This window comes from Lepus europaeus, chromosome 13 (assembly GCF_033115175.1).
Source record: "Lepus europaeus isolate LE1 chromosome 13, mLepTim1.pri, whole genome shotgun sequence".
Taxonomy (NCBI): domain Eukaryota; kingdom Metazoa; phylum Chordata; class Mammalia; order Lagomorpha; family Leporidae; genus Lepus; species Lepus europaeus.
In genome coordinates, this window is record NC_084839.1 from 66,621,928 (window position 1) to 66,649,840 (window position 27,913).

At 44.9% G+C, this 27,913-nt stretch overlaps 2 protein-coding genes across 4 annotated transcripts in view; both read right to left on the bottom strand.

Annotated features, from left to right (window-relative positions):
- The window catches only part of ADD2 (adducin 2), a 141,955-nt gene extending 115,116 nt beyond the window's left edge, over positions 1-26,839 (bottom strand). For all 3 annotated transcript variants that reach the window (XM_062209614.1, XM_062209610.1, XM_062209615.1), the window contains exon 1: positions 26,772-26,839. The gene's annotated coding sequence lies outside the window, so the exon portion shown is untranslated. The remainder of the gene's footprint in view (positions 1-26,771) is intronic.
- Positions 48-26,963, bottom strand: FIGLA (folliculogenesis specific bHLH transcription factor). Its single transcript, XM_062208846.1, has 4 exons — positions 26,772-26,963; positions 11,404-11,556; positions 9,742-9,969; positions 48-86 (listed from the first exon to the last, which is right to left on the bottom strand). Exons 1-4 carry the CDS (start codon positions 26,961-26,963, stop codon positions 48-50), a joined length of 612 nt encoding a protein of 203 aa, XP_062064830.1.
- Positions 26,964-27,913: the final 950 nt, after the last annotated feature.

Genomic DNA, 27,913 nt, shown 5'->3' on the forward strand with positions numbered 1-27,913 from the left:
CTGGTGGTGTTATAAAGTGGCACTATGCATCAAGTCATAGAATATACCTACCTGTGACTCAGGAGTTCTACTTCTGGGAATCTACCCTGAAAAAAAATACAAAATACAGAAAGTGCTAAACAAATGAAGGTTTTGTCATCTTTATGAGAACAGAATATGTCCAACAATTAGGAAACTGTCATACTGAATGGATCATTTAAACATGTCAATGATAGAAAAATCCAAAATAGTGTATTAATGACATGTACTCTCTGATAATTTTAGTTGCAGAGGGAAAAATTTGGACACATTTTGGTATATCTCATAGCGGTAATGCTAGGGTGGTGACATAATTCTGTGACTTTTCAATTTTCTGAAATCTCAAACCCATGACTAAGAGATGATCACTCGAATAAGGTTTAGACAGTTAAGATATTGGAGCCCATCAAGTGTATCACGGTAGGTGATAAAATACTGTAGTCAGTTGCCTTCATTTACTCTAAAAATTTGCCTATTTTCTATCTATTCCCCTTTACATTTCCAGGTTGGGTTTTGCTAGAGTGACAGAATTAAAAGGGATTTCAATTACCCACATCCCAACTCTGATACTTTGCTGACATCCTCGATGTTGGGCAAGTTTTTGCAGCCCCTTAGTTTTCTCACATGTAAAATGGGTATAAATTAAATAGGTTAATATGTATAAAGTGCCTGGTACCATGTAATTGAGTACAAAATAAGTATGAGTAACTATTTTTATCTATTCTTGATCAAGTCTTTCTACTACACACAAGATTAAGTTTTCTGGTTCACATTTAGCTTTAAGTTTTTTAATTAACATTTTTTATATTTAAAGAATGTCTCAAACTTCAGGGACAAATTCACACATTGCTGTGTCTACCTGAACGGTTAAAGGATAACTGAATCCTATCAGCTTATAATAAAGTACATTTTATATCACTGTTTAAGAATTGGCTGGAAATTTCGGGAAATATTTAAGCATCAAAGCAAGAAAACTTGCTGAAGCTTATCCACATTGCCTTTAATGTCACAGTTCATTTTTAAAAAATTGGTATTGGCTCATTAAACCCAAAGAGGTTAAGGCCCACGAAGGGGGTGATGTGAGGAATGGAAACCCTATCTTTGTTTCACTTCTTTAGGGAGGCAGGTGCATTCCCCCACTTGGTTGCCCAGCTGGATAATTTGCTATCCAGTGTTACCCAGTGCACTTTTCCTGTACTCACTGAACTAAGGCTTGGTGGAGAAGATGCAGTAGATAGGAGTCCTTGCTCACTCAGCTTTAGAGTTCAGTCCCCAAACTTACAGTAGCCTGAAAAGTAAGGCTTTCATTTGGAAGAAGTGGACTTTGTTGAAAGGGGGAATAAGAAATGTACTATTCTGGTGGGCCAGAGCTTAGATGACCACCCATCAAGTAGTTCTAGAGGAAGGAGGTAAGACAGGACATGAGGAAGTCTTCCTGGTACCCAACCTGAAGACCTTGAAATGGCAGAAAGGGCTCCAGGCCCTACCACCAGGGCCTCAACCAAGGGACGGGGGAAAGTTACTAAAGACAACAGAACCCAAGAAAAGAAAGCAAGAACTTGCATCCACTTCTCATAAGACGCCAGTGACTACACACAGCTGAGGGACATCCCCAGGCACCTGAGCCTCACTGCCTAGCTAGGGGTGAGGAAGCCACAGAGGCCTGGGTTCTGAACAGAAAAGACACAGCAGATCTACTTAGAGACACAAAAGCACAATGGGGCCACGGGCGTTCACAGGAGACGTCAGCTCGCCACCACCCAAGACTGAGGCGGCTAGAAATGAGCTGGAGTCTCTTTCTAGCCTGCACAGTACATTCCTCAGACCTGGGCTCGGGGCAGGGAGTCACTCAAGAGGCAAAGAACCCCAGCAGGAGCCTGCACGTGAACCGATTCAGTATTCACTCAAGAAGGCCAACCTCAGTGCAGCCAAACGATAAGTCTTACCACCATCCAGGCCCCGGGAGCCTTACCTAGGCCTCAGGAATGGGTGGAATTCGGGGCAAAAAGGAAAGTTACATTTCCTCACATCTGGGTTGTGCTCTTCACCGCCAGTCCTGCCTCAGTTGTGTGAAAGTCCAGCCAGGACCCAGAGATGGGAAGCCAGAGCTCTGGTCCCAGCCTTGCCTTCTTAGGTCCCGAGGGAGGGCTCACTAGACAATCTTCCAGCAAATGGAGCTCCATGTGATGACTGGGCCTTTGGCCACCAAGCCCTACCAGGCCCCAGGCTCTTCCCTTGGGGCCTGTTTCAGACCATGCAGTGTCTGGGGGCTCTGTGCCTGGTTCCGCACTCAGACCACCCCAGTGAGGCAGGTGCTCCAGCACACCTTCTGCACCAGAGTCACTGGAAGGGTGTTCCTAAAGCTTTATAGAAAAGGAAAAGAGTGATCCAAAGAGGATCTGAAAAGTCCTGAAATAATGGTGTTGTGTTTACAATCTGCTTACCCTCTCTGCAGTGATGCCGAGTCCTTGTGCCCGTTTTATCTGTTCTCTGGATAACATGAACTTGAGCAAGGGAAGAACACGGAGGGCAGGAGAGATGCTGGGCTCCCTCAGGGCCAGCTCATGTGGCCTTAGCATTGGGGGTTTTCTGCCAACCTAAAACACCGAGTGTCTCAAGGAAAGTCAATAGCACATCAGAAAAGTCCAGCCTCGACCTCCAAGAGTGCCTTCCATCCAGTTCCGCCGTCCTCCTTGGTATCCACCTGGGCTCAAGGAGGTGAACCCTTTGTACATCACACATAAATCCTCTCTTTGGAAGACCATGAGAGTGAGGATTATTGCGATTAGTTTAACCACAAGGCTCATTACACGTCATAGAAGTAGACAAGGAAGGTATCATTAGCTCCTCTCAAACCATGTCAGCTTATTGGTAGGACCAGGCAGCAGACACCAGGAGTCCATTCATAACACCGAACTTCACATGTGTACATGCATGAAAATCTGAACCTACGATAAATTTAATGTCTCACAGAAAAATCATAGCTCCAACAAGACAATCTCCCTTCTTATTTTCACAAAGAAATAGAAATAGAAGTGTGTCTTCCCGCTAACACTTTCCTCTCCTATCAGATTCAGCCCTGCATGGTCCCCTTCGGTGTCTGGTTCTCCTTCAGGAGCTACAGCGCAAGACGCCGCCACTGGAGGAGGCATCACTCCTCTGCGGCATACCCAGCAGGCTTACCTTTCCAGCCCAAGAGAACTGCAGGCACAAGCACCACCCAGCACCACCCCAAACCCCCGAAGTTCAGGAGACATAGCAAAATCCCAGCGCTAAATGTATCACCAGAGCCGCCTTCCCTTTGAGCCCCAACGCCCTTAGTCCTGGACTGCAGTCAGCTGCAAAAACAGGGCACACACACTAATGCAATGCAGTGGGCGGGGAAGAAACTCCAAGAAGCCAGAGAGTACCCACCATCACAAGGGATCAACTTGCTCTACTCACCAGAATATTCCCCCCAGAGCCATCAGTCAGCCCTGGGGTAGACAAGTATGTCTCCCATGCAAAAACCAAGACTCATCAGTTACCGTGGTAGAATTTTTACTATCACATATAGCTATGACCTGGGGTAAATACAATATGGAAGACAAAAGGAAGAGGCTCCAGGTCTTTCTCAAGATGCTAATAAATTCATCCCAGCTAGACAGACCATCTCATTTCAGGGTTTAAAATGTTATTAAAAGATATGTCCCCAGTGATTAATTTTACAGGTGAACACAACCTGGAGAGGGTAGTGGGAATCTACCACTCCCAAAGGCTTTCTTCTATCATGACAAAATTTAGAAGTGTGTGTTGGCAGAATTTCCAGGCTCTTAATACAGACACATCCATTGTCCCTCTCCTAAGCCCCTCGAACCCTAGCATTCTTGGCAATTCACTCCAAAACTGAGGTGCTGTTTGTCCTCATAGTCTCTACAGTAGCACAGGCAGCGCTAAACAAAACTCGGAGCAAGGGCAAGCATTTGTTGCAGCAGTTAAGAAGCCACTTGGGACACTCCCTCCCCTACCAGAGTGCCCAGTCTGAGTCCTGGCTCCTCTTCTTCCAATCCAGCTCCCAGCTAATGCGCTCCCTTGGAGGAAGCAGGTGAAGGCACAAGTAGTTGGGTCCCTGTCACCCATGTGGGAGACCGGGATTGAGTTCCAGGTCCCTGTCTTCAGCCTAGCCCAGCCTTAGCTATTTCAAGTATTTGGGGAGTGAACCAGCAACTGGAAACTGTGTTTGACTATTTCTGTCTCTTTGTCTTTCAAATACAATGAATATAAAAATTTTTTTAAATTAGAGTCATGGGGCGGTGCAGTGGTATAGTAGGTAAAGCTGCTGTCTGCAGCGCTAGCATCCCATATGGGTGCCAGTTCTAGTCCCAGCTGCTCCTCTTCTGATCCAGCTCTCTGCTGTGTCCTTGGGCCCCTGCACCCATGTGGGAGACCCAGAAGAAGCTCCTGGCTTTGGGTCAGCCCAGCTCCAGCCATGGAGGGCATTTGGGGAGTGAACCAGTGGATGGAAGGCTTCTCTCTCTCTCTCTCTCTCTCTCTCTCTCTCTCTCTGCTTCTACTTTTCTATAAGTCTGCCTTTCAAATAAATATTTTAAAAAACTAGAGTCATGCAAGATGTAATACCCGAACCACAGCCACAGGTGACAAATCCAAAGAATAAACATGGTGGGGCAGCGACTGCATTGCCATCCAGCAATGCCCAACTCCAATACAACAAACCTACACTTTGGAACTCTAACTTTATTTACAAAGATTTATTTTCATTTTGTTTGAAAGGCAGAGAGGCAGTTCTTCTATCCACTTGTTCACTCCCCAAATTCCTGTAACGTTTGGACCTGTGTCAGGAGCCCAGAACTAATCTAGGTCTCTCACATAGGTGGAAGGGACCAAAGCACTTGAGCCATCACCTGTAGCCTGGCAGTATGTGCATTAGCAGGTAACTGGATCAAAAGGGCCAGGACTAGAACATGCTCTTCAATACGGTAGATATGCATCCCAAATGCAAGAAAGCCTCGCTCCAAAGCTCCAATTTTAAATAAGCTCCCTTAATCTTTGTCCCTACCAGACCAGATGCTGTGGTTTCACACGGCTCACAGTCCTCTCTGTCTGCACTCACATTTGCCAATTCAGAGCCCAAGTGAAGCTGCTCTGGCCCCCGAGGTTAATCTCCACCCCTGCCATCAGCGGATTCTTATGTACTTCATTCGGGATTTTGCCTCCCAGGAATGTTGTTGATCTTGCACAGGCTGTTCTGACTTCATCTTCAAATCCCCAAAAATGCCCATCTCTGCCAGCACCAGGATCCTACTCCTGACCCTCTCCGAAGCAGGGAGAAGGGTACCACACCTGTAAACTGAAGCTGGAGTGGCCATGTCTCCCAGCTCCCAGGTACTTCTGAACATGAGCATTTCAGTCCCATGAGCCCTGTCCCCCGTCACTGGGCCTGCAGGCAGGATATCTGGCCAGCATCCTGAAACTCTATGTAGTCACCCTTTGGGTAAGCTGGTCTGAACCCTCTTGAGAATCCCTTGTCAAATAAAGGCCAGCCAGGGCATCACTTCCTTGGCCTCTTTCTCGTAGACCATCCCATCCCCAACTATAAATGCAAACTTTTAATAAAATCAGTAAAAGTGATAATGGACAACTGCTCAACTCAAATGCAAACAAAGATCTAGAGTTAACTCCAACAGGAAAAACTAGCCAAAAAGATGGCAGCACAGCAAGCACTCCAAACAAAAATGATTTCCCCTTTTCCTTCCTAAACAATTCAATCCTAAGTCATTAGTTGAGTGACAGCAAGATAGGAGGAGACACAGTGACTGAAATGAGGTATCAAGATCAAAGACAGCAAGTCGGCATCCACCCAAGAGGAGACATCCATGCCGGGAGTGAGGGTGGCCTGAGTGGAACTGGAGCCATGAGGGTTTTTAGGGAATATGGGGTGTGTCAAAAAAAGCCCATGGCAGGTGAGAACAGCCATGCAGGGAGGAGGTGGCAGAAGTGGGAGAGGGGTTAGACACAGGAGTATCCTGGGATCAATGGTCAATTCCAGGACTCAGGGTGGAAAAATGCAAGATAAACTTGGAGCAACTTGTGCCGGAGGGCCAGTGATCAAAGAATGACCAGACATGCCAAACAGAAAGGTAACATGTTTGAAGGGGCTTTCACTGGCCACAATGAGGACAACTTGAGTAATAAGTTCAATAATGAAATATGATATTGTGAAGATATGTAAATACAGAAATAAAAATTGTGGTACATGCCATGGACTACTGCTCAGCAAACAAAAGCAAGTACAAAGGATTAATATAAACTTGTATTTCTGGGGGAAAAAAATCCAATCTCTGAAGTTATATATGCTAACATTCCATTGTTGTAACATTCCCAAAGTAAACTGCAGAGACAGAGAAAAGATGAGTGGTTGTCAGGGATCAGCAAGAGTGAAGGAGCGGGGCAGGTGGAGGGTGGGAGTCTGACGGAAGCACAGAGACCTTTGCGGTGATGGAGCCCTTTGTCTCGACTGCAGTGCTGGTTCCACACATGTAACCAAATGACACAGAACAATATACACGTGGTAGCCACAACAATTTCCTGGTTTTGGTACCATACTGCAGGTAACATAAGATACAGCTATTGGGGGTATCCGAGTTAAGGGTACCAGGGACTTCTCTGTACTATCTTTGCAACTTCCTGTGAATCAGTAATTACTTCAAAGTGAGAAGTTTAACAAAAATAGAATGTTTGATGAGTAACAAGATATTTAGATAGCTTCAAAGTACCTCCTCACAAAACACATACTAATTACAAAAGAAAAAGACTAAAGCGGGAAAGCTTGCAAGTCACCACTTTTTAAAGCAAGTGATCAAAGCTGAGTATCATTAGAAATAGACCAAAATGTGCGCCATCTTCAAGAGGCTGCAGTGAGTAGAAAGTGGCTCACTTCTGTGACTCCTGTCAAAGATGCACATCTTGAATCTAATCAGGAGGACGCAGGCAAATGCAAAGAAAGAACCATTCTGGGAAACAACTGGCCTGTTATCTTCAAAAGCGCCCAGGTCTTAAAGCCACAGAAAGGCTCAGGAGCTGTTCCAGACTGAAGGAAACCAAGTGCAGTTCATGATTCTCAGCTGGGGCCTTTTGCTGGGTGGGACATTACTGAGACACCATTGAAACCTGAATGGGACCCGAGGATGGCATGGCAGCAATGCGACGTCAGCTTCCCGGTTTTGTAGCTGCACTGTGATCACACAGGAGAGCGTCCCCATTGGTAGGAAAGCACACTGATGTAATTAGGGGCCATGGGGCATCAGACTGGAAACTTACGATCCATGGGTCAGGAGAAGTCCTCGGTGCTACACTTGTAACCTTTCTACAAGCTGATCATTGTTGCAGAGTAACCTTACTGTTTTTAAATGAGTGATCTGGATTTGAACGTGAAAGGCAGGAACCTTGGTCAACACTGGTGAAATCCCAGGATGTGTCTGCAAAACAGGCACTCTCCATGACCAGGTCCTGGCAGCCACACTTGACAGAAGTTACGTGTACACAAAAATCTCAGATGGGTGATTCATTCTGGGTTCATTCTAAAATCAGCATACTCTCCTTCCAGTTGACAACAAACTTGGTTAAAAAAAAAACTAGAGTGTTTTGTTCCATTTCTTTTTGAAAATTATTATAGTCAGAACATGGCTATTCTTTTCTGGGAAATATCAGCCCCCTCTTCTAATGGATGCTGTTAAGTGGTCTGTCACCCTGAAGAGCATCCTTGGAAAACAAAGACTTCCAGGACACACCTGCGACTGGTGAGGGTAAGCACCAGCCTGCTCTGCTACTACACACACACCTGTCCAGTCCCAAGCCCACTAGGACTGGCAGGAAGGTACACCTACATCAAAGCACCATGAAAAAGACATGATGGGGGCCAGTGTTACAGCACAGTGGGTAAAGCCACCACCTATGATGCAGCCATCCCATATAAGCACCAGTTCAAGTCCCCGCTGCTCCACTTTCTGATCTAGATCCCTGCTAATGCTCTGGGAAAGCAGTGGAGCATGGCCCAAGCACTTGGCCCCTGCCATCTTTGTGGGAGACCAGAATGGAGCTCCTGGCTCCTGTCTTTAGCTTGGCCCAACCCTGGCTGTTGTGGCCATTTGGTGAATGATCCAATGGATGGAAGATATCTCTCTAACTCTACCTTGAAAGAAGGGGCAGGAAGGCAAGGAGAAATAAAAGAAAATGACATGATGGGGGCCAGCGCTGTAGTACCACAGGTCAAGCCACCACATGGGAGGCCAGCAACCCATATCAGAGATCCAGCTGGAGTCCTAGCTGCTCTATTTCTGATTCAGGTCTCTTCTAATGTGCCTGGAAAAGCAGATGATGATGGCCCAGGTACTTGGACCTCTGTCACCCATGTGGTAGAACACGATGGAGTTCCTGGCTCCTGGCTTTAGCCTGGCCCAGCCAGTACTGTTGTGGCCATTTGGGGAGTAAACCAACAGATGGACCGTGTGTGTGTGTGTGTGTATGTGTGTATCCTTCTCTGTCTGTTGTCCTGCCTTCCAAACTCACAATCATCCCATGTCAGCTCATGTTGGAGCAACAGGAATTCTGCTTTCTAAAGGGTTGACCAGTAGGGAAAGGTTCGTATCTCAGGTGGCCAGAATATGAAAACCTAGACTGAACACACGCACAGATGGAATCCTTAGAAAACAGAAGCCAAGACTGGTCAGCCAGCAGAAAGCCTGTAAGACCTCAAATCTGAACACAGTATCAGTGATAGTCAAGAGAGAACACCCAAACCACTTATTGCAACAGAGCTGGGATGTCTGTGGCTTCCTACCACTCACCAGTCAATACTGACTGCTCATGGTGAGCCAAGCAAACTCGATAAAAATGTGTCCAGGTGAACACTGACATGCCAGTTACTGCGTTAGGCACTTTGCTGACGTGCTGCTATTTGAATCTCCTAGCTATCTTATGTACAAGCTATATAAAATTCTCATGCCCATTCTACTGATGGGGAAACTGAGGCACTCGGTCAAGGTCACACAGCTGACAAGTGGTGTAACCAGGTTCTGAACCTCTGCTACACTCAATTGCTATTCTAAATCAACCATCATTTGTGAATCCACAGCCCCCGACCCCATACCTCTTTATCGTGCCAAGAAACTAGCTTATCACTGCACACTTGGTTGTGTTTCCCACAAGCCTTATTTGAATAACAATCATGTTACAGGGTGGGACAGAGCAAGGGGCTCCTTGGATCCACAGCAAGGGAGGAGCAGGCTGCTACTTCAGCTGCCTCTTTAGTTTGACAAAGTAATAAGAACTGTCACGATAAACTCCTTGGCCATTGCACAGAAAATGCTGCCTCAACACCAAAACAAAACAAAAAACAAAAACACTAACACCATGAATCTGTATAGTATGGCAAGCTACTTCTTTTTCTGGAGACCTCACTGTCTAGCAACCTTTTAATGCGTTAAATGGAGAAATTACAAAAATAAGCTTAGGTCTGTATTGGGTTTCTCAGGAGGGATGCCCCCAGCCCTGAGCAGCTAGCTGCCTGTCAATCAATGTAAGCATGTTAACAATTTTTCAAACTACCGAGCTCCCTCTCTCCATTCTGGTGCTTTTACCCAACAGTTTTGCTTTAATCATGTATAGCACGGAAAATGCCACACACCTCAAAGCACACAGTGAGCTATTTCAGAAGGAATACTTTACCAGACTTCTGGTCGGGCAGGTAGCTCCAGCTGTGGACGTCATGCTGTGGCGACAAGCGTACACTGGCTCACCACTGCCACCATCTGCCCAGGGCCCTTCCTCCTCACTCTTCAAGCTGACGATGGCACAGCTGGTATGCTGGGTAACATTTCTTGATAGCTCTCTAGCCAAGGATATGGGTGGTTCTGAAGTATTTTTGCTATAGTTCTGCTCATCTGAGTCTTGCTTCTGGAAACCATATTCAGTTGTCAAGTGGTATAATATGACAGGTTTTGAAGACTGAAATCAATATATTCCAAAGTTTTAACTGATGAGTTTTCATGTAGGTGATAAGGGCAATGCTGAAGTTATCATGGAGGGAAAAATGTCGCTCAGGGCACTAATGGTATGTTTGCTCTTCTCTGACCTCAAAAACGGTTGTACGGTGGGGAACTGTGCTAGAGATACAATGGCATGAAACAGCCTATATTTTATAATGAATGCAGCATACAACAAAGTAATTCTGTTACACAATTAACATGCAAGGAAAAATTAAGGGAGCTACCCGCACGTGTGCAAACACTATGACCATCCAACTTGGCCAATAGGACAATCCATTGCAAAATGTAGCTTCCCATCAGGCATCTAAGTAGGACTAAGTGGGCAAGAACAAGAGGAAAAAACCCAGAGTATGACTGTACAGCTGGCTATTTCTGCCCTAAGTTTTCAAATGTCTCTCTTCTGTCCAGTGTCTCTCCTCCTGTTCTGTCCCTAAACTCGATCACAGTGCTACTTGGAAAAGACCATCACGTCATCCAGCAGCTCTCTTGATTCTGCTTTCCACTCTCAGATCTCCACGTAGAGTGGTCTTGAAAGTTGTCCCTCTGCCTGGACTGCAGAGATTGACCGGAAATGCAGCCTCGACCTCCCATCAGGTGACCTACAGGCCACTCCTTTCCCCTCTCCAATGATGTACCCAACTGCCTTCCTTGTCCGTGGCTTCTCTGTTCCCCCCTCAGTTTTTCAAGATTCTCTCCACCTCCACTTTGTTCCTTCGCCTTCTCCTCCCTAACGACTCCTCCTGCCAGTGGATCACTTACGGCTCATTGCTAAGGCCTTTCCTCTTTTCATCTCTCTCCCAATTTATTTTTCAGGCCTTTACTCTTGGCCTCTCCATGGAACAGGTCCATAAAAGCAGCCCATGCCTGCCACTGCCTGACGGACACCTGTGAACCACTCACTCTGCTAATGGTGCTGACACTAGAGGGCTCCACAGTTTACCAAGCAAGTCCATTTTATGTCACCCACTGAGTGATGGCAAAACCTCTTTCCGAGTTTGCTCTGATGTGTGCTCTGCTGAAGGGAAGCTGCCCCCATGAAGCACGTTTACAGAGGCCTCTTCTCACATCCCAGCAGTCAGGACCTAGGGTCCCTACAGGAATTCCCTACGAGGCAGGTGGACAGATGTCCAGGGACTTCAAAGCTCACGCAGATCTGGGTTCAAATCCCAGTCCTTGGCTGTGTGGCCTTGTTTCCTTCCTTGTAAAAGGCATCATAAGTAGCTCAGAGGACTGCTCTATCTACTAACTGGAAAGTGTATGTAAACTGCTTAGTGCAGTGCCTGCGACACAAGGAGGGCTCAACAGAGAGGCCATTATCATTCTAAATTCTCAAAACCTTTACCTCCAAGTCGTTGGCTCCTTCCAAAACATCACTGAGAATCTGTATGTATTCAGTCGCACCTTTCAGAATATCAACTTTGCTAGGCTTCCTGCTCTGGGGGAGAAATGGCACAAGTGCCTTCAGTTTGGCAAAACCACGGTTGAGGTTTTTTATCTAGAAAACAAAAAGGCATAGTGATTCACAGAGAGGCCATTTGTACAGACATCCCCCAAACCACTGTGGGGTTTGTGAGGGGTCATCTCCACAGCCCTCCTGTTGGGGGCGGGGGAGGCGGGGAGGGACTGTGGTGGGAAAGCAGGCACAAAGTCACCACTCCCCTGGCAGTGCCCAGACAGTGAGGGAGAGGGAGTGGCATAAACTCAGCCCTGCAGGTGGACGGGCAGGCAGGTGTGGCTGTGTGCACACTGACCCACTCCTCAGCCTCGGGAAAGCATTCCCACTGCATGACAGTACTACAATGTTGCAAACTTAGAACCAGCGCCAGCTTGGAAATACCCAACATGGCTGCAGAATGTGTCCCCATGATGACATTATAATGGCATTATGGTAAAATTATCATGGTCAGAACTCCCGCACACATCATGCACCTGCCATAAAGACACTTTGGATGGTTCCAAAAAGAGGCACAGAAATGGGTGGTACCAAGTCCCACCCTAAACACTGCCCCCTTTTGAATATTAAGTCCCAACCCAGACACCATTCCCTATGCCTCTTGATAGTATATAAGAAATAAGAATGGCCAGAACCTTGTTCAGTGGGTATTTTTATGTAGTGACTTTTTGTTCATTCCTTCCCTTGAGCTTGCCTGCACTTAGCTCTTGAATATGCACTTCTGCTTTGCTTTACATAAATCTTACTTCCCTGTACACATTTGTGCCTCCACCTTGAATTCTTTCACATGAGTAAGAGCCTAGGATAAGCCCAGCCAGGGGATCCCATCACCCAAGGTCACGCAGCATCCTGCACTGCAGGTGTGTCACCCTCAAGACCTGAGGAACCAGGGTGCATACCCTCTGGGATATGGAGCCTGTCTCCTCCCACTGTTGTCTCCTAATAGTCCCATCTCCTGCTGCCACCATCAACCCTTGCCACTGCAGAGCCTAAGGATGCACCTTCTGAAGTCCAAGCCCTACAGTGCCACTGCTATCACCATCACTGTGGGCCCTGAAGAGGCCACTTCCCCTTCCAGGCAAACACTGCTAGTGGTACTTGTCCCCAAGTCTGGGAAGGTCCACACCCGGGTACTAATCCTGTAGCTGCGACACTCAAATGGGGCCTAGGGACACATCACACAATTACACGATGACACTACTGTCATTGCTGGTGCTCACTCCTACAGAGCCTGGGGGCACGTCTCCCATGTTCCTTGACCCTGGTTACCTATGATGGCAGAGCTTGCCCTTGAAGGGCTGAGGCTACATCCACCATGCTGCATACCCCCAGTACCACGATTCCCATTGCCAGAGCTTTCCGCACTGCTGGCTGTGTCCACCTCTACAGGGCCGAAGGACACATCCCCTATGGTCCATACCCCTTGGCACTGCCCTTGCCACTACTAAAGGCCTGGCCATGATCTATGCTGGGCCCCCAGGTCCTGAGGTCATCCACCTCTGGAAGCCCACATCAGCGGCAAAGTTGTGCTGTCACCTACAGAAATACCTACAGTCTAAAGACCACTGAGACTCTCACAGACACTGCCGCTGTTGATTACAGCTGAACAATCACTCAGCGGCCACACCCATGCTCCCACTCAGAATCAAAGCCCGAGCACTCTATCCAATGGACACACTACCACTCACCTACAGGGAGAAGTCCTTCTCTATGACTGCTACTCCATAAAATGAGGAGAGATACTCTTCCGAGATCAGATGAGATCAGGGTGGTATGGCCATAGACAGGAGAGACCCTCTTACACTAGACACGCAGACACCAACATGGGGGTACAGAAGCCTAAAAAGGCAGGGAACCATGACACCTCCAAAGAAACATAACAATTCTTTAGCAGCAAACTCCAAAGAAGCGGAAATTGATGGGTTGCCTGAAAAGGAATTTAGAAGAATGATTCTCAGGAAACTCAGTGAAACATTAAAGAATATAGGCAAACAATTTACTGAAATTAGGAAAATAATTCAAGAGATCGAGATCATGAAAAAGAGCCAAAGAAAAATCTTGGAACTGAAGAACTCAGAAAATCAAATTAAAGTCAGCTGGGAGCCTCAACAGCAGTCTAGATCGAAGAGAAGAAACAATTTCTGAACGTGGAAACAAGTTTTTAAACTAATCCTGTCGGGTCGGTGCCGTGGCTCACTAGGCTAATCCTACCCCTGTGGTGCCGGTACCCCGGGGTTCTAGTCCCGGTTGCCCCTCTTCCAGTCCAGCTCTCTGCTGTGGCCTGGGAGTGCAGCGGAGGATGGCCCAAGTGCTAGGGGCCCCTGCACCCACATGGGAGACCAGGAGAAGCACCTGGCTCCTGGCTTCAGATCTGGCCACAACACGCCGGCCGTAGCGGCCACTTGGGGGGTGAACCAATGGAAAAAGGAAGACCTTTCTCACTGTCTAACTCTGCCTGTCAAAAAATAAATAAAATTTTAAAAAACTGAACCCTGTCAGGGGCTGCTGCTGTGGTGCAGGGGCTTAGGCCACCCCTTGGGACCTGTACCCCATATTGAAGTGCTTGGTTCAAGTCCTGGCTGCTCTGCATCTGATCTAGCTCCCTACTAACACACCGTGGGAGGCTTCTGATGTTGTCTCAAAGTCTTGAATGCTTGGGCCCCTGCCAGCCATGTAGGAGACTCAGATAGCATTCCAGGCTCCTGGTTCTAGCCTGGCCCAGCCCTGGCTTTGAGGGTATTTGGGAGTGAACCATGGATAGAAAATCTCTTGATCTCTCCTTCCCTCCCTTTCTCCCTCCCTCTCTCCATGTGGGTAGATGAAAACAAATAAATATATTACTTTAAAATATAAAATTTTCAAAGATCTTTCACTCTCCATTTCTCCCAGTCACTCTGCCTTTCAATAAACAAATCTTTGTCTCTTGGGGTGCTTATTTGAGTCCCAGCTGTTCCACTTCCAATCCAGTTGCCTGGTAATGTGCCTGAGAAGGCAGAAGATGGCCCAAGTAATTCTATCCACATGGAAGACCCAGACAGAGTTTCAGACTCCTGGCTTCAGCCTGGCTCAGCCTCAGAGATTGGAGTTACTTGTGAAGTGAACCAGCTTATGGAAGCTCTCTCTCATGTACACTCTCTCTATATCCCTCACTCTCTTTCTCTGCCTTTGAAATAAAAAAATAATAATAATAAAAAAAATTGGAGCCAGCGCTGTGGCACACCGGGTTAAAGTCCTGGCCTGAAGCGCCCACATCCCATATGGGTGCCAGTTCTAGTCCTGGCTGCTCCTCTTCTGATCTAGCTCTCTGCTGTGGCCTTGGAAAGCAGTAGAAGATGACCCAAGTCACTGGGCCCTTGCACCTGCGTGGGAGACCCGGAAGAAGCTCCTGGCTCCGGATCAGCGCAGCTCCAGCCATTGCGGTCACCTGGGGAGTGAACCAGTGGATGGAAGACCTCTCTCTCTGTCTCTGCCTCTAATTCTGTCTTTCAAATAAGTAAAATAAATCTTTTTAAAAAATCAGCATTAGAACACATGCAAAAATAAAACTCACTGGCAAATACACAAAAAAAAGAACCAAATCTCAGTATACAAAACAACCAATCCTCCCAACACATATACCAATAAGAGTAATGGAAAGGAACAAAGAATATGCAAAACAATCAGAAAACAAACCAAATGGCAGTAATCAATTCTTATCAATAATACCCTGAATGTAAATGGATTAAATCTCCCAGTCAAGATATAGAGCAGATGAATGGATTAAAAGCAACAAGGAGATGATCCTACTATCTTCTGCCTATGAGAAACTCACTACACCAGTAAAGACATAGACTAAAAGTAAAGGGTGGGGCTGGCGCTATGCAGAACAGGTAAAGCCACTGCCTACAGTGCCAGCATCCCATATGGGTGCCAGTTCTAGTCCCGGCTGCTCCACTCCTGATTCAGCTCTCTGCTACACTAGTAAAGATATAGACTAAAAGTAAAGGGTTAGCAAAAGATACTCCATGCAAATGGAAACCTCATCAGCATATGGAAGATTCTCTAGGAATGACCAGATGCTAGGCCTCAAAATAAGTCCCAACAAATTAAAAGAATCACATCATGTATCTTCTGTTACCACAATGAAATAAAACTAGAAATCAACAAGAGAAACTTTAGAAATTGTACAAATACATGGACACAATATGCTCTTGTCAATGAAGAAATAAAAAGAAATGTAAAAAATTTAATTAAAGAAATTTCTTGAAACATGAAAATAGAAACATACCAAAATTTGTAGAATACTGCAAGAGTGGCACTAAGTTTATAGCTAAGAGCACCTACATCACAACAGAAAGGTTTCAAATAAACTGGCTGCCAACTCAAGGAACTAGAAAAGAAAGAGCAAATTAAACCTAAAAATTAGGAAATAAAGGTCATAACTGAAATGAAAGAGACCAAAAAAAAAGATATACAAATGATCAATGAGTTGATTTTTCTTTTGAAAATATATACAAAATGGACAAACCTTTAGCCAGACTAATAAAAAAATCCAAATAAATAAAAATCAGAATTGAAAAAGGAGATAATACCACAAAAATACAAAGAACCATTTGGGACTATTATGAACAATGTGCCAATGAATTAGAAACCCAGAAGAAATGGATTAATTTTTGAAAATGGATAACTTACCAAAATTATGCCATGAGGATATAGAAAACCTGATCAAATAACAAACTACAAGATCAAATGAATAATAAAGACTCCCAACAATGAAGAGTCAAAGGTCTCACTGCTGAATTCTACAGAACAATTAAAGAAAACCAATGCTTCTCAACCTATTCTAAAAAATTTTAAAGAAATTCTGCCAAACTCATTCTATGAGGCCAAATTACCCTGATACTAAAAGCAGATGCCACAACAAAAAACTATAGACCAATATCCCTGATTAACAGATGCAAAAACTCTTAATGTTAGCAAACCAACCCAATAGTACATCAAAAGGATACATACCACAATGAAGCGAGTTTTATCCCAAAGACTCAATGATAGTTCAGTCCACACAAATCAGTAAGTTAATATATCACATTAACAGATTGAAGGATAAAAGCCATATAATTATCTCAATAGATGCAGAAAAAGCATTTGCTAGAATTCAACATCCTTGCAATATTTTAAAAAAATACTTAAATTAGGTATAGAAGGAACATACTTCAACACAATAAAGGTTTTGTATGACAAACCCATAGCCAACATCATGCTAATCATTTAAGACATTTAAGACAAACATTTAAGACAAACAAAAGACAAAGATGTCCATTTTCACTCTTACTCAACACAAAGCTGGAGTTCTTAGCCAGCACAATTAGATAACACAAGGAAATAAAGGTCATCTAAAGTTCATCTGAAGAGGAAAAGAGGACATCACATTCTCCCCATTTGCAGGTGACATGATCGTAAATGCAGACAATCCTACAGTGCACCAAAAAACTGTTTAAAATTCAGTAAATTTTCAGAATACAAAAATTAACATAAAAATAGTAATTTTAGGGGCTGGCACTGTGGTGCAGGTTAATCCTCTGCCTGCAGTGCTGGCATCTCATTTGGGCGCCAGTTGAGTCCCAGCTGCTCCTCTTCCAATCCAGCTCTTCACCATGGCCTGGGAAAGCAGTAGAAGATAGCCCACATGGGAGACCTGGAAGAAGCTCCTGGCTCCTAGCTCCTGGCTTCGGAGCGGCGCAGCTCTGGCCATTGCAGTCATTTGGGGAGTGAACCAGCAGATGGAAGACCTTTCTGTCTCTCCCTCTCACTGTCTGTAACTCTGTCTTTCAAATAAATAAATCTTTAAAAAATAATAATTTTATACACCAATAACAATAACAATAACAAGTCAACTGAAAAAAAAATAAAGCAATCCCATCAGGAATATCCAGAAAAAAATAGGAATAAATTTATCAAGGAGGTAAAAGATCTCTACAGTGAAAATTATAAAACACTAATTATAGAGGCCACAAAAACAAAAGATACTCCATGCTCACAGATTGAAATAGTGTTAAATGTACATACTACTAAAAATGATCTACAGATTTAATCAAAAAGCCATGAAAATATCAATGATATTCTTCACAGAACCAAACAATCACAGAATTCATCTGGAACCACAAAAGATCCAGAATAGTCAATGCTATTCTGAGAGAAAAGAATGAAACTGGAGGATCACAATACCTGACTTCAAAATATATTACAAAGCTGGAGCTGGAGCTGTGGCATAGTAGGTAAAGCCTCCACCTGCAGCGCCAGCATCTCATATGGGCAGTTTGAGCCCTGGATGCTCCACTTTGGATCTAACTCCCTGCTGATGACCTGGGGAAGCAGTGGAAGATGGCACAAATGCTTGAGCCTCTGCACCCATGCGGGAGAAACGGATGAAGCTCCTGGCTCCTGACTCCCGACTCTGGCCTGGCCCAACTTTGGCTGTTGCAGCCATTTGGGGAGTGAACAAGCAGATGGAAGACTCTCTCTCTCTCTCTCTCTAACTCTAACTCTGACTTTCAAATAAATAAAATAAATCTTAAAAAAATAACAGTACCTCCACAAAAACAGACATATAAACCAATGGAACAGAATAAAAGAATCAAGAAATTAAACTTAACCCATGTATTCACAACCAACTGACTTCTGACCAAATTGCCAAAAGCATACATTAGAGAAAAAACAGTCTCTTCAACAAATGGTATGGGGTGGGGGAAAGGTGCTCACTTGTGGTGCAGCAGGTTAGGCCCCTGCGTGGAATGTGGCCATCCTATTTCAAGAGTAACTATAAAGACCCCCGCCTACTTGGCTTCAAAGCCAGGTCCCTGCTAATGCATCTGGGAAGCAGCAGGTGATGGCTCAAGTACTTGAATCCCTGCCACCCACAGGGAAGACCACGATGAAGCTCCTGGCTTCAGTCTGACTCAGCTCTGGCTGTTATGGCTATTTGGGGAATGAATCAGTGATGGAAGATACCTCTCCATCTCCCTTTCCCTCTCCAAGTCTTTCTCTCCCTCTTTATCATTCTGCTTTTCATATCAATCAACTTTGAAAAAAATAGTACTGCAGAAATTGGGTGTACATATGAAGAGTGACATCATATACAAAATCAACTCAAAATGGATTTGGATGGAGAAATCGCACTGACCTCAGTCAGACAGGTACCAGAAAAAAAACAAAGAAAGGAACACATTCCCAGCAGACTGAGAAATTCTCAATGGTAAACAGATCAGAGACCCCATGGAGCAGTGAGGAGAGAGGACAGACACAGCAGCCAGGCGTGTCCACCAGCGACTCCTACATATACACGGCTGGCGCCCAGCTGGGAGACACCATCTTCCCCGGTAAGGCGAGAGGAGGCTGCCACAGCCCAAGACTAAGGGGAAATGCCACAGTTCTCACTGGCTTTGAGTTTGGCCTGGGGAATGGACGGGGTCTGAGCAACTACTTTACTTTGAAGGGAAACCATATTGCTTCTGTCCCTTCTCTCACCAGAGCACCAGTGTCAGTTTCCTGATGGAGCTGTCAATCTCTGCCCTGACTCAGGGAATGGTGAGCAGCTCATGCCGGGGATGGGGCAGCTCGCATGATGGAGAGTGGGCCCCTGCATCCTGTGACCATGAGAGGAGCCGAGAGGGACATGGGTTATAGCTGGGATCCTGGGCACCCACACAGTTTGACTGCAGAAACTCAGTTTCCTGCATGCTGAATCATAAGTGGAGCAGCTGGGACTTGAATTGGTAGTCATCTGGCATCAGAGATAGTAGCTAAACCCACTGTACCACAATGCCACCCCAAATGTTAATAGCATCCTTATACACCAACAGTGCTCTGGCCGATGAAGAATTTGTTGGATCAGTCTCATTCACAATAGCTACAAAAAATTTTTTAAAAACTTGGGATAAATTTAACCAAGATTGTGAAAGATCTCTTAATGAAAATTACAAAGCATTAATAAAAGAAATAGAAGACACACACACACAAAAAAAAAAAAACATGGAAAAATCTGCCATGCTCATGGATTGCAGGAATATCATTAAAGTGTCCATACTACATAAAGCATTTATAGATTTAATGTAATCCCAAAGAAAATACCAAGGGCATTTTTCTCAGATCTAGAAAAAACCCTAAACTTCATATGGAAACACAAAAGATTCCAAATAGCCAAAGCAATCCTAAAGAATAAAAACAAAGCTGGAAGCATCATAATACTACAAGGCTATTATAATCAAAACAACTTGGTACTGGCACAAAAATAGACATGTAGACCAATGGATCAGAGTAGAAATCCCAGAAATTAATCCACGCATCTAAAACCAGCTAATCTTTGGCAAATAACCCAAAGTCACTCCCTGGAGAAAAGAAAGTCTCTTCAACAAATGGTATTGGGAAAACTGAATTTTCACATGCAGGAGTTTGAAACAAGACCCCTATCTTATATCCTATACAAAAATCAATTCACAATGGATCAAGGACCTAAAATCAAATTACTAGAGGAAAACATAGGAAAAACTCTGCAAGACATTGGCCTAAACAAGGACTTCTGGGATAAGACCCCAGAAGCAAAGGCAATAAAAGAATAGACAAATGAGATTACATCAAGCTAAGAAGCTTCTGTACAGCAAAGCCAACCATCAACAAAGTGAAGAGGCAATCAATAGAATGGGAGAAAATATTTGCAAACTAGGCATCTGATAAAAGATCAATATCCAGAATATATAAACAAGCTCAAGAAACTTAACAAAATAAACAATTCAGTTTAAGAAATGGGCAGGGGGACAGCATTGTAGCAGAGCACCACCTGTGATGCCAGCATCCCATATGAGCACTGATTTGAGTCCCGGCTGTTCTACTTCCAATCCAGGTCTTTACTCATGCACCTGGGAAAGCAGAAATTGGCCCAGGTACTTGGGCCCCTGTGACCCATGTGAGAGACCCTAATGAAGTTCTAGGCTCCTGGTTTCAGCCTGGTCCAGTTCTGAAAGTTGCAGACATTTCAGGAATAAACCAGCAGATGGAAGGTCAATCTCTCTCTCTCTCTCCATGTAACTGCCTTTCAAGTTAACAAATTTTTTAAAAAATTACCACCAAAAAAGAAAACAAATGGACAAAGGATATGAATAGTCATTTTTCAAAGGAGGAAATACAAATGACCAACAAACACATGAAAAACTGCTCAGGATCACTAGTCAGCAGGGAAATGAAAATGCAAACCATAATGAGGTATCACTTCTCCCCAGTCAGAATGGCTCTCATCCAAAAATAAAAAACAAGTGCTGGTGAGAATGTAGAGAAAAAGGAACTCTAATACATGTTGGTGGGAATGTAAACTAGTACAGCCATTGTGGAAGACAGGATGGAGATTTCTCAGAAATCTGAAAATAGAACTACCATATGACCCAGCTCTCCCACTCCTGGGAACATATGCAAAAGAAATGAAAGCAACATATGAAAGAGTTATCTATACTCCCATGTTTATAGTGGCTCAATTCACAAAATCTAAGATATAGAATCAACCTAGATGTCCAACGAAAATGGCGTATATATACATAATGGAATATTACTCAGACATAAAGAAATTCTGACATTTGAAACAAAATGATTGCAACTAGAGGTCATTATGCTAAATGAAATAAGCCAGACACAAAAAGAAAAACCACATGCTTTCTCTTCTTTGTAGTAGTTAATAGGATAAAAATTGTGTGGATGTCCAGTCATTTGGTATATAGTTAATAAATGCTGCTCAAAATGGATGCATCTGGAAAATATATACTTAGTAAAATAAGCCAGTCCCAAAGACACAAATACCATATGTTCTCCCTGATCTGTGATAACAGAGTACCTAAAAGGAAATCTGTAGAAGTGAAACTGACACTTTGAGAAGCAATGACTTGAACAGCCCGTGTCTTGACTATCGAGGAACAATATTTTTTTCTTCATACTATTTGTTTAACTCTTAACAGAGAATTAGTCATAGGTGTAAAAATTCAATTGCAAATAAATTTCAGTAAAAAACAAAAGTGGAGGGGCCAGCACTGTGGTATCGCAGTAAAGCCACTGCCTGCAGTGCTGGCATCTCATATGGGTGCTGTTTCAAGTCCCGGCTGCTCCACTTCTGATTTAGCGTTCTGCTATGGCCTGGGAAAGCAGTAGAAGATGGCCCAAATCCTTGGACCCTTGCACCCATGTGGGAGACCTGGAAGAAGCTCCTGTTTCCTGGCTTCAAACTGACACAGCTCCAGCCATTGCAGCTAATTGGGGAGTGAACCAATGGATGGAGGACTTCTCTCTGTCTCTCCTTCTCTGTGTAACTCTTCCAAATGAATAAATCTTTTTTTAAAAATGAATGGGAATAAGAGAGGGAGAAGTTTGTAACTATAAAGCTGTATAGTTCTACATATATTCCTATGGACTTACTTCAAAGGGTACAGTTTAAAAGCTTGCTATGGGACCCAAAATCCCATTAAGCTGAATGGTAAAAATGCCATCTTAAGTGCTAAAGTGATCATATTAAGTAGTAAAGTGATCATATAGATAGGATTAAATGTTAAAGAGATCATACAAATAAAATCACGTGTGTAGTATAATAGATATAATTAAAAAGGAGAGAATGTTCCAACGTGGGAAGCAGTCCACACAGCAGATTAATAGAATTACAATCACTTCAAATAGCACTCTGACTTCAGAATCAGCCCTTAATGCATCCTGGTCTGGCTGAAAAGCCCATGAGAGCATTTCAGGCATGGAAAGCCAAGACACTGTGGCAAAAAAAAAAAAAAAAAAAAAAAAAAAAAAAACTTACATGAAGGATCTCTGTGGGTGGTACCTCAGTGGAAAGAAGTAGCCATCAAAAAAAGATGTACTTTTCTCTGAAGGGAGGAGAGAATTTCTATTTTGCTTATGGTCTTGTCTAAATACTAACAGAGATTGTGGACTCAAAAGGCTTCCATAACCTTGGCAGCTCATGTCAAGAGCCTTGAGTGATCACCGATTCATACATAACAGTGCTTATTGTTAAGTTAACAACAGGAATCACTGTGCACTTACTTGCCATGCAGGACTTCTGTCCTCAATGAGTTGTATTATGAGAATTAACTGTAAAACTTGTTCTCAGTTTGTGTGTGTGTGCATGCACACAAATTGCTGAAATCTTTATTTAGTATAGAGTTGGTCTTCTGTGTATAAAGTTAACTGAAAGGCCGGCACCGTGGCTTAACAGGCTAATCCTCCGCCTTGTGGCGCCAGCACACCAGGTTCTAGTCCCGGTCGGGGCGCCAGATTCTATCCCGGTTGCCCCTCTTCCAGGCCAGCTCTCTGCTGTGGCCCGGGAAGGCAGTGGAGGATGGCCCAAGTCCTTGGGCCCTGCACCCCATGGGAGACCAGGAGAAGCACCTGGCTCTTGGCTTCGGATCAGCACGATGTGCCGGCCGCAGCGGCCATTGGAGGGTGAACCAACGGCAAAAAGGAAGACCTTTCTCTCTGTATCTCACTCTCACTATCCACTCTGCCTGTCAAAAAAAAAAAAAAGTTAACTGAAAATGAATCTTAATGGAGAATTGGACTGAGAATGGGAGAGGGAGGAGGAGGTGGGGTGGGAATGGGGGTGGGAAAAATCACTTTATTCCTAAAGTTGTACTTATGAAATTTGTACTCCTTAAACAAAAGTTTTCTTTGGGAAAAATAAATGGAAAGACATACCATAAAAATATAAATCAATGTTGCTGTGCCAAAATTGTACCATGCTAATGAAAACGTACTGTTTCACATGCTAAAAAAAGGAAATGTGATGGGGGAATGGTGAAAATCCTTGAGGTTCTAGTAATGCTTTGTTCTTAATTTGGGTGTTGGTTATGAGTATGGTCAGATGAGAAAAAAAAATCACTGATCTGTATACTTAAATGCATTTCTTGATATGCATTCTATATTTTAATGAAATTTTAAACAAAATGGATAAAAGATCTAAGTACAAGACTTGAATCTATGAAACTGCCAAAAGAAAACAGGGAAAATATTTCAAGAATTTAGTATAGGGCCCAGAACTGTGGCGTAGTAGGTTAAGCCTCCACATGAGGCACTGGCATCCCATATGGGTGCCGGTTAGGGTCCTGGCTGCTCCTCTTCCTAGCTAGCTCTCTGTTTATGGCCTGAGAAATCAGTGGAGGATGGCCCATGTGCTTGGGCCCCTGCACCCATGTGGGAGACCCAGAGGAAGCTCCTTGCTCCTGGCTCAGCTGACTGTTGAGGACCAGCAGATGGGAGACCTCTCTCTCCCTTTCGCTCTGTAACCCTGCCTCTCAAAATAAATCTTAAAAAAATATTTCAGTATAGACAAGGATATTTTGAGTAATACCCCAGAAGCATAGACAACAAAAGCAAAACAAGACAAGTAGGATATCAAGCTAAGCAGCTTCTTCATGGCAAAGAAAACACTCAACAGTTAAGAGACAGCCTATAGAATGAGAGAAAAAGTTCACAAGTTATTCCCTGGACAAGGGATTAAACACCCAGAAAATATAAAAAAATTCAAAAACCTCAACAGCAAAATGACAACTAAATAATTCAGTTGAAAAAATGAGCAGATAATCTGAATGCACATAAGATATCCAAGCAGCCAACTATAGAAAAAATGTCCAACATCACTAATCATCAAGGAAATGCAAATCAAATTCACAAGATATCCTCTCACCCTAGTTAGAATGGTTATCATCAAGAAGACAATAAATTGCTGGTAAGGGTGTGGAAAGGGGAAACTCAGATGCTGATGGATAGAATAAAATTAGTACAGCCACCGTGGAAAACACAAAGGAGCTCCCTCAAAGTTGAAAACAGAACTACCATATGATCCAGCAATCCCACTGCTGGAGACATATTCAAAGAAAATGAAATCATTGTGTCAGAGACATCTGCAAGCCCATGCTCGCTGCAGCAGTGTTCACAGTAACCAAGACACAGAAGCTACCACGATGTTCACTGATGGATGCATGGATAAGGCAAACGTGGCGTATACACACAGTGGAGTATTATCCAGCCCTAAAAAGGGTAGAATCCCACCATCTGCAGCAACATGGAACTGGAGGACGCTGTGTTGTGTAACACAACTCAGGCACAGAATAAAAAAACCCCTGCATATTCTTGCTCATTTATAATTGCTAAAAATGCCAATTACATTGAAGTAGAACAGACATTGCTGGAGCTGGGGGTAGGAGAAGGGCAGATGGAGGGAGGGCAGATAATGGATACCAAATACATTTGGGGAGGGGAAGTGGTTCTGATGCTCCATGCATAGGATATCTATAGTCTACTACTATTAATTCTATATTCCAAAATAACTAGAAGAGGTTAAAGGTTCCAAGCACACAGAAATACATAACATTTGAGAATATGGAAACACATGTGTAGTTGTATTAATTTATAATACTGTACCCAAAGTACAACTATGTCAATTTTAGAAATTACACACCAGTTTTCATGTAAAAAGTTAGTAACATTTCTGTTTTGTTATTCATACCCAGCAACAGGAATAGCATGAAAAACAAAATCCTGCACGCTTTACTAAAAAAAAACTTAGTAACCCTTTCTAGAAAGCAATTAGGCAAACTGTATCAAAAGTCCTGAGATTGTATATGTCCTGTATCCCAGGAATTCCACTTGCAGCATTTTATTCCAAGGCAATGATCAAACAGGCACATAGCTTTAGGGATCAAGAAAAGCTTCGAACATCATTACTGACAGTGGGAGGTGGAAGGAGAGAAGGCTCATTCATATGACAGGCCATGCAGTCACACACAGAGCTTGAAAGATTTAAGAAAGTGAGGAAATGTTTTTTATAATGTTCGATGACAAAAATTACAAGGATATATACTGGATGCTCACAATTTTTGTAAGATTACATACATGACACACACAGAAAAAGAGACTGGAAGAATAAAGATATTTGAGGTAGGGGCAGGTGTTTGGCACAGCAGCACAAGTCCCTGCTTAGAACACCCACGTCCTGTATCAGAGGTCCAGCCCTGGCTTCTCTGTTTCAAATCCATTCTTGCTCAGGTACATCCTGGGAGGCAGCAGATAATGCCACCCCTGCCACCCACCTGCATGGGGTTCTGGGCTCCTGGCTTCAACCTGGCCCCGCCTTGGCTGTTGGGGGCATTTGGGAATTAACCAGTGGATGAAAGTTAGCTCACTCGTGCTCTCTCAAAAAAAAAAAAAAATGCAATTAAGTCAATTTTAAAAAGATGTTCCATGTAGTTATCCGAATTCTGTCTCCATTTTCTTAAGGCAAGTCAGGTGTGTCAATTTTATTGTTACAAAGAACAGCAAAAGTCGTTAGTTTTTTTAGTGGCTAAAACCTGGACCACCTCTCTGAAGAAGGCAATAGCTTCCTGGTGGGATGGGCCACTTAAATCATGGGGTCAAAATCTCCTTTAAGGACCGCCGAAGCAGAAAACAACGGTTACTCTCATAAAGTGCCTGGTGCCTGTCATAAGCATACCTCTCCCCCTGGCAAACTTGCAAGCGTCCTTTCGGTATTCTGCTCACGCCCTTTCCCAAAGCTCCTAGATGAACCACTGAGGCTAATGTCTAAAGGGCCTGGCTGGGGTGTCCAGAACAGCCTCCGAGCAGAACTGACTCCTCCAAACCCTAGCCTGCACCTGCCCGCTGCGAATTGCCTTTGCTTCAACCAAACCCCGAGTGGGCGAAAGCAGGGAGCAGAGCGGATCCTTGGCGTCGGGGGCCAAGCGAACAGATAACAAAGACCGTCAGCAGGTGCCGCTGCAACCCGGGAGTTAAGCGTCCCGCGCCTGGCGGCCGACAGTCACTTTCTCCCGACAGGGGTAGTTGGTGAGGAGTGTGGGTTGCACCCTGGGGCGTGGTGTTTCGTCACTTAAAAAAAAAAAAAAAGGTAACCCCGCTAGACCCCCACCTCGAGGCCAAGATGCAGAGGGCAGGGGAAAGGAGCCCGGGGGCGCCCTTAAGTGGTGCGAGTTAAGCACAGCGCGCTCGTGCCAAGCTGTGCGGGGCGCTTGCCCACCGAGACGTTTGTGAGGCCGTCGGGGGCCTCCAAGGGTCCCCTCGAGCCCCCTCCAACGCCCGGGTCTCTCACGAGCCCGGGAGGTGAGGCGCTGAGGCGGCGGTCCCTGGGCCGCCAACGCAGGACGCGCCGGGCCTCTGGAGGGCGAGGTGGCCAGGGGCCCGCGGGAGGGCGCGCGCCGGGTGCGGGGGCCAGGCTGGCTGGGGCCGCTCACCCGCTCGCGCTCCTTGGCGTTGGCCACGCGCCGCCGCTCCAGCACCAGCTGCAGGTCCTCCGTGGACGAGTAGCCGCCCGAGGGCCGCCGCTTGAGCCGGCAGATGGCGGCCAGCCGCGGTAGCGGTCCGAACTGCTCACGCAGCACATCCTCCAGCACCTCGGCCTGGGGTGCGGGCAGCACGGCGTCCATGGTGGCGAGCGAAGGCCGGCACGGCCCGGCCTTTCACCGGCGCCCCGGGGAGGGCGGGGCGCTCGGGAAGGGGCGGGGCGCCCGAGGCGGGGCGGGGCCCTCGGGTGGGCGGGGCCGGCGCACCTGGCGCGCTGTCAGAGCCGCCGGCCGCGGGCCGGTCCCGCCCCGCCCACGGTCATTTACCGCGCTGGGTCTCACTTTAAGCTGCAACCAGAATCCCCCCACCCGGGGAGGGTTTGTTTGGTTTAATCCTCACATCAGGGTACCAATCCCCCAAATTCTGACTTAAGCAGTCTAAGTTGGAACCCAAGCGTCTACAAATACACGTGTATGATGGGTGTTCAAATGGTTCATGGAAAGCGGAATTGCAAGGTAACTTTTTGGTTAAAAAAAAAAAGTTCAAGTCTAGGAGAGGCCTTCAAAAAATGAGCGGAAATGGGCATTGTGAAAAAATGATGGATTTCAAAGATTTTTTGCATCAAAATGGACATTTTTCAATTGCATGCTCCGTGAACATTTTTAACTACCTACCTGTTGTATATAAATATAAACAGAAAAATGTGCTGGCAACACACAGAACTTATTAGAATTTCATTTTAAAACAAATAGAAGCGACAGAAAAGTTGCAGGAAGAGTAGCAAAGGGCTGCTTGGCGGTTCCCTCCCTGTGAATGTTTTCTGTGAATATTCCTGTTACTATTCTGTTGCCAAATTACTCAAGCTGGTTTTTTCCCTCAAGTGTTGAAGTTGCAGAGGTGATGTCTCACCAGCCCCAGCACCACGTGGGCAGTTCCCCTAAACAAGGCCACCCCTGCCCAGCCACCACACAGGAAAGTGGTACTCAGATCCTGCACACTGTCCCAACAATGCCCTCTCCCTTTCGGGCTGGGATCTAGTCCATTTTGTCATGTCTCTTTATTCTCCGTCATTCTGGAGCAGTTCCTGTCTTCA